Genomic DNA, 7,500 nt, shown 5'->3' with positions numbered 1-7,500 from the left:
CGGGCCTCAGAAGAACCGTGCCAGGGTATTCAAGTGCAAGAGAGTAAGACTGAATGTGTAGCTCGGGGGTATTTTGTCATGCTGTATCGAGCTAGACTTCCCTCCTATATTGTGAAGGTGTAAGCGTTTCGATATAGCGTGCTATCATTTTAGCTACAGTACCATTCGACCAAATGGATATGTGATCCGAATCCGAATGCAGTGATTGGTCGGTTTGTCTACATAATAATATACATCCTACGAACCGTCGTTCGAGGGGAGGGGCCTCTGTGACTGGTCGAATCAAAAACCGGATGCTTACCAATCACAACAGTATGTTTTGGTCACATGAGTTACGTTCACCCGGCGCCGTCCGTCTGCTTACGTCATGGACGCACAGAGCAATCGGAATGCCTAGAAATCAAGATGAGGGACAACATAAGTCCGTTTTAGGTTTTCTGAAAAGTGATGTCACCAAATGTCATCATTATCTAAAGAATGGACGATGGAATGCGTTGTCAAATCACAGTTGAAGACAATTTGATGTTCTGAACACCGACGTGTCAAATTCCAGATTTGAATTGACTGTAACACTCCAAGTATATGGGTTGCTAAAAACTAAATAAATCAACTAATAGAGTTTTATACTTGTCTGAAAGATTCAAATGTTAATTTATGAGAGAGCAGAAGCCCTTGTCCAGGTATTACGTTGAGATTGTGAGTACAGGTTTTGATGCAGGAAACTGACCTTTTGTATTGTTTTTATAATGGCTTCATGTCTTTTTGTCTTTCTTTTCCAGGGTCCAGCGGGTCTGAAGGGAGGAGAGGGGCCCCAAGGTCCATCCGGCCCTGTCGTAAGTACACTGTTATTAAACACACCTAACGTTTGCTTCAAAATAATAACTACTTCCCTTATGCTGAAGGTGTCTTTGCTGTATCAACTTATCTGGCCTTTTTTTTTATTGTGTTTGTTTTATTAATTTTTTTTTACATATCTTTGTGATATCAATGCTGACCCTTACACTGGACATATCAGCGTTCAACTCATCTTTTTTTAAAATGTATTCATTTCAGGTTTTCAGTTGAATACTTTTTTTATGTACAGGTTTTTGATGGGGTTGTAAAGTTATCATTGTTGCTTACTTGTTGTAAAACACCACTGCTGCTGTGTTGAGGCCTTCAGTCCGGATCCCAAACACTAGGACGCAGTTGTCACCCTCAGGAGAGGAAACGGTGTAGGATCCCTCCAGTTTCCCCTTCCCAGCTGAGCTAACCATGGCCAGAAACTTTATAATTGCTTTTGATCTCTAACAGGAAGTGTCAGGTGGAATCTAAGGTGACAACCTCAAAGTTAGAGAGTTTTCCAACCTTTTTTATTAATTTAATTATTTAAGTGACAACCAGCCATCATCCAGTCACCTCACGCGCGTCAGAGCGTTAGATAAGCTCTGTCATACTGTAATTGCTGTTTATACTGTAGGTATGCAGGTGTTTAGATTCGGGTGCCAGCGGTGACAGCTGAATTCACAACCGAGAGGACGAGTGTAAATTGCGTACTGAGCTTCGCTAAGTCCAATGCGAAGCAGGAACAGACCGGTCTCGATCGTGACATTACTGATGCTCGATTGCAACATATGATCACACCCAGTCGTGACTAGAGATGTTCCGATAAAAAAATGTCCTTCCCGATCCGATTCCGATACCTAAGCTTTGGGTATCGGCCGATAACGATACTGATCCGATACCAGTGCATACATAAAAAAAAAAAAAAAAAAAAAAAAAATATATATATATAAATTATACTTTTTTATTTGTTTACAGATACTGTTTTATATATACTGTTTTTTAGTAATAACTAGAAAGTAATGGTATTTATTCAACAACAGGTGTTTGTATAGATTAGTATTAGTATCATTAATCAATGAGTATGGGGCTGCGGCACTGCAGATATACCCTACTCCAATGATCCGCACGGACGTTAGACGGTGTTGCACTCGCTACCCAGTCTGTTAGCTAGTAGCTAGTATTACCGTTTATGTCGTGATTTTCGATGCAAAATAAATATTCAACATTCTCTTTTGAGACTCCGCCTCAGAGTCTTATCCTTTGGCACTTGGAACTTGCTGTACTTTGCTTGCAGGTCTGCAGCCATTATTGCTGGATTATGAATAGCACCAACTTTAGCCACGGTAACGTTATCAAGCTAAGCTAGCTGACCTAGCTCGTCTTCCCCGCATTGACATTTGATAACGTTAGTCAGCTAACGCTAGTCAGTAGCTACTTGACTTAAATACGATTCACCGTGGGTGCATTATTGTTGATAGACGGACAGTGTCAGGTCCTGGAGAAAGGACAGGCGATCATCTGATTTGATGTAACGTTAAAGCGGATGTTGTTCCAACTAGCTAGCTTTTCAGCTAATGCTATAATAACACCAGCAAGCAAAACACATCCCGTCCGAGCTCCCCGTCACACCGCTCTGTCGGGACAATGGAATTTAAGAAAGTGTATCTGCTGTTAAAATGACAAACAGCATCACACTTTAAAACACGTTCATTTTATAATGCTCACTCTCGGCAGGAGATAAATGACGTCATGGGATAGGACGCTAGAATTTACGTGTACTCGCCGATACCGAAACCAGCATTTTAGGCAGTATCGGCGGCATTTCCGATACTGGTATCGGTATCGGAACAACTCTAGTCGTGACGTATGATGACGCTTGTGCCGACACGTATACAAACACCTGTCTTTTTTGTTTAGTTTTTCCCTCGTGAATGAATGAGCAGCCTTAATTCACCTCGCCACACTGGGCGGACTACAGCCATTTATCATTGGAGCATCATATGCTGGAGCAGACGGGTATCCTGATTGCTTACCTCATACAGCCCTGGTGTACACACACACACACACACACACACACACACACACACACACACACACACACACACACACACACACACACACACACACACACACACACACACACACACACACACACACACACACACACACACACACACACACACACACACACACACACACACACACACACACACACACACACACACACACACACACTAGCCGGTAGATTGCATCCATATGGCGAGTCACTGCGTCTAGCCACCCAGATGTTTTTTCCGACACATGTCACTTGCCCACGGTCAGGGGAGGCTTCCTCAGCCGTGACTTAGGCGCTCCATTGATCTGCACAGTCATGTCCCAATACACTGCTAGGACCATTCGGCACTGGGTCCCAAAACTCCAGCTACATTTCTGCTTGATTAGCTCCATGCCCTAGACTTGGTGCAGTGGCACTTAGTATTATGCTACTGAAGCTGCCTCCACAATCCTCTTACATACTAATGTCTTGTAAGGGCCTTATATGGTCAAATAGTCTGTCACTGTGTCCAAATATACAAGATATCTTGTCAGACTTCATGATCACACATACAGTAAGGTTACATCAAAATACGCTTAAATACATTTTCCTTTTATTAGGGCCAATGGTATGCTCAAATATCTCACCAAGGCAGCATCCAAGCTACGGGAGATGCACCACTCGGATATCAGGCGGATATAGCAGCAGGCTAAAGCAGGTGCCGTTATCTGAGAGTTTCCCCAGAGCACTGATACAAGGAGGAGCCATGTGTAACATTTCGGGAATCAAAAGCGATTAGATTTCCTACATTGGTGGCACATAGAAGCACCTTAGATCTCTAACGGAGGAAAGTGATATATGGACGTACATATAATAAAAGACCCCGACGTGGAATTTTAGACCCCGATGATTCAAACTACGCTTACTGTATTACACAGCTGCCTAGCAAAGACATTCATCATTTGACATGAAATATAGATTTTTTAAATGATTTCATTACGAGGCCAGCAGAACTTCCAACGGAAATAAATCCAAAGATACTTTTGATAAAAGAATCAACTCGTAGCCGACGAGATTAGACGACGTATGATCATTAACATTGAACTGAACGCTGCCATTCATTGTGCAGTTAGACATCCTGAATGGGGCATCTTTGGGATTGTTGACGTTAACAATATCTATCCCCGTTCACTGCGCTCCTCTCTCTGGCAGAGGCGTCCCTGTGGGCGCGGCTGAAAGAAATATTGTAACCTATCGTTAGTTATCTCTGTCCACCCCCCCCCCTTGTCTGTAGTGGTGGGGCAGTGGTGCTATTGTATGGTGGTGGACTACCGCTACTATACGATGGTGTCTGTAGTGCTAGTGTTGCGGTGCTATTGTATGGCGGTGTCTCGCGCTGCTCTCACATCTGCTCACAGAAATCACCTCCCTCGCCACCGGACCAGCCTGGTAGAGGAGATGGACAGCTGTGATTTGTGTGCTTCGCAGACAGGCCAGCTGCCAGGCTAATCTGCCAAAAGGAAGCTGTGCTCCACGGGCTCCCGAGTGTACCGCCCTACTCAGTACCTGCTGGTCTGGGGACGGAGCGAGGAAGCCTTGTTAGTGTCAGTGTCAGGGGGGCGAAGGAGGGATGGGATACATGCTTTTGTCTTAAAAAGAAGTATAACCAGCAACAGTTCAGATTCCAAAGCTCTGCAAATAGTGACCCCCTGTAAATTCCCTCGCTTGGATCTTTAGTGTCCTTGTGACGTTATGGGACAGAGTAGTGTATTTAATTCCGTTCTCGTCCATGTTTTAAAAACAAAGGAGTCAGCCTGAGACAGAAATCTCTGTCCCCCTACCCGGCCGCGTCGTGCCGGGGCACAGTTGCACACGGGAGCAGATATTGTGGACGAGCCCGGCTGCAGTGTTGGGTGACGGCACCCGAGATAGAGGGGTGGTGTCAGCCGGCGTCGTCGTCCCCGGTGTTGTGAAGGTTTCTCATCACCGATTTAAAAGACGGCGTCGCTTGAGCTGAATACATCATTCTTCATTACGTCAAATCCAGGAAAAGTACCAACTTGCCCCTGACTCATCCCTGACTCATCCCTGACTCATCCCTGACTCATCGCTGACTCATCCCTGACTCATCCTTGACTCATCGCTGACTCATCCCTGACTCATCCCTGACTTATCCTTGACTTATCCCTGACTTATCCCTGACTCATCCCTGACTTATCCCTGACTTATCCCTGACTCATCCCTGACTCATCCCTGACTCATCGCTGACTCATCCTTGACTTATCCCTGACTCATCCCTGACTCATCCCTGACTTATCCCTGACTTATCCCTGACTCATTCCAGCCCCAATCACTATGTAACTAGGAATCGAGTAGGGTTCACCACTGGGAATTTGTAACCAACGGCAAACCATGCTGCAGATTTGGCCCAGCACTCTCGGATAATGTCTTTAATAGTTACTTTTAACTCATGGTCAGAATGCACACAGCCTTCATCAGCATTCGGCAAGGAGGAAGTTACCTATTACTGTATATATATACACAGAGGAGGCCCCTTTGTACCACTCTGCTGCCCATGCATTCAAAGTAACTATTACGGACATAATCCGTGAGTGCCGGTATCTCCTGCCACTACTGCAGCTATCAAAGCTGTGCACCTGGTGAGAGGCAATTAAACAAAGTTTGAGCGGTGCTCACATGCCCACCGTAATTACATTGTTCAGGTTCTACTCTTCTACGGTAACTAGGCTTCTGAAGTGTTGTGCTCTCTGAATGAACTAAAGGTAATATGGGAAAATGTGTCTGTGTACCTAGTTAAGGGTATCTGTATCTGTCGGTCTGCTGCAGTAACCAAGGACTAGTCCACATCGATGGAGTCATGGAGTGTATTATTATTATTATGGATATACCCACGGTAATGGACTGATGCTTGACAGCGGTCTGTGATTGTCCAGAGCTGTCAATATTCAGAAACGGACAGCAGAATGTCTTCTTAGTAGACCAATCAGACTCAACTATTAACCAAGCCGTACAGTAAACATGTACCTACCTCAGTCATTTCTGTCCATTGACCCAAAACAAATGGTCTACTGTTGGTAATGGTTTTGAGAGAATTGGCAGTGGAAAAGTGATATTGGTGAGATTGTTAAAGCCCCAGACATTCAACAATGTCAATCAGGTTGTATCCAAATACTCCTAATAGATACATACATCACCAAATCATATTATCACTGTCTTGTCACTGCACCCAAGTAGCCTACTCATAGATATTCAGTATTATGTCATTGAACCTGCACCCTGAGAGTGTTGTGCCTTTTTCACTTTACCTCATTATCCTTGATAAATCTGGGACCCACTGGGACTCAAGCATACAGTATACTATATAATTTACTGTTTAATTAACAGCTGCATCTACCTTCCTCACATTTCACTGCTGTCGTATGTAAACCTGCTATCTTCAAAAAAAATTATAGCAGGAGTTAAGAGGAAACAGCCTCATTCTCAGATCGACAATTGTGTATTTCTTAATTGTTTTAAGTGTATAAAACGTACTCATCAGATGAAGAAATGTATAAAAATGCAATTATATATATATATATATATATATATATTAGAATGAAAGAGAAGTTTCCGTTACAAGGTTTACACATCAACAGCAAGCAAGAAAAAGTGTTTTCCACCAAGCTGGGGGTGAGCTGGCTGCTGCTCTTGGGCCGTGCGTATTCTGGATGAATTCTGGAGGACTGGTGAAATCAGGATGGGCAGGGCTGTCCATCCGCTCCTCTCCTTCTCTCTGCTCTCACTCCCCGGTCCTCCTAATGTCTAGCGTGGGAGTTCTTCCCCTTTCCCTCGCTATGGCTAATGGGGCATTGGTGCAGTATCTTTCAAGCAGCAGCAGTGCTTTGATTTGACTTGAAAGCAACCTGGCCCCCGACTGTATACACTGTTCCATGGTGTTTTTTTCTGAGTGTTTTTCCTTCAGAATTAGTTTTTTGTTACGAGTGGGATCCATTAGCGCGGGAATTCAAGCAGGTTTTGTTGTTTTGTGAATGCGGCAAAATACTATCTCAGCTATCTTGTTGGGGCGAGAAAACGCAATATGAATAGTTGATTTTCTTTTCTTTTTTTAAGATGAATGATGCCACACTTTATTTTTTTTTATTCACTTTTTCTCCTCCTAATTTTTCTGTATTTTCCTCCCATCCCAATTCTAGTCGTTATGGCAATTCCCCCCTCCCCTTCCTGGTTGTTGCGCGCATGTTCCCCCCACTGGTCGGTCTAGGGAGCCCTGAAGTCTATCACATGCTTCCTCCGATACATAAGACAGCCAGCAGCCTTTTCACCTGGCAGCGAGGACTCTCATTGGTGAAGTGTAACGCGTGGGAGGTCACACTACCTTCACCATTTCCCTCCCTCGCTGTGCAGGCGCCCTGACCGACCTGTAGGAGTCACTGTTTACAACGACCAGATTACCACCCACCGGCTTCCCTCCCGCTGACACTGCCAATTGTGCCAGTATGACGACAGGCCAAGCCAGAGGCACCGCTGACAGCTGGATTCGATACCAGTGTCTCTGCGGTGGTAGACAGACGCTTAGTCCGCTGTGCTACCCGGCCGCCTACACCTCTACTTTCTATACT

General features: G+C 44.6%; 1 protein-coding gene across 1 annotated transcript in view; it reads left to right on the top strand.

Moving 5' to 3' along the window:
- The window catches only part of col11a1a (collagen, type XI, alpha 1a), a 118,384-nt gene that overhangs the window by 68,765 nt on the left and 42,119 nt on the right, over positions 1 to 7,500 (top strand). The window contains 1 exon segment of the mRNA XM_084325885.1: positions 780 to 833. Within this exon segment, the coding sequence (XP_084182011.1) occupies positions 780 to 833 (54 nt within the window).

Source organism: Notolepis coatsorum (assembly GCF_963971535.1).
Source record: "Notolepis coatsorum genome assembly, chromosome: 12".
Taxonomy (NCBI): domain Eukaryota; kingdom Metazoa; phylum Chordata; class Actinopteri; order Aulopiformes; family Paralepididae; genus Notolepis; species Notolepis coatsorum.
The sequence above is the reverse complement of the archived record's forward strand: the minus strand, read 5'-3'. Positions and strand labels throughout refer to the sequence as shown.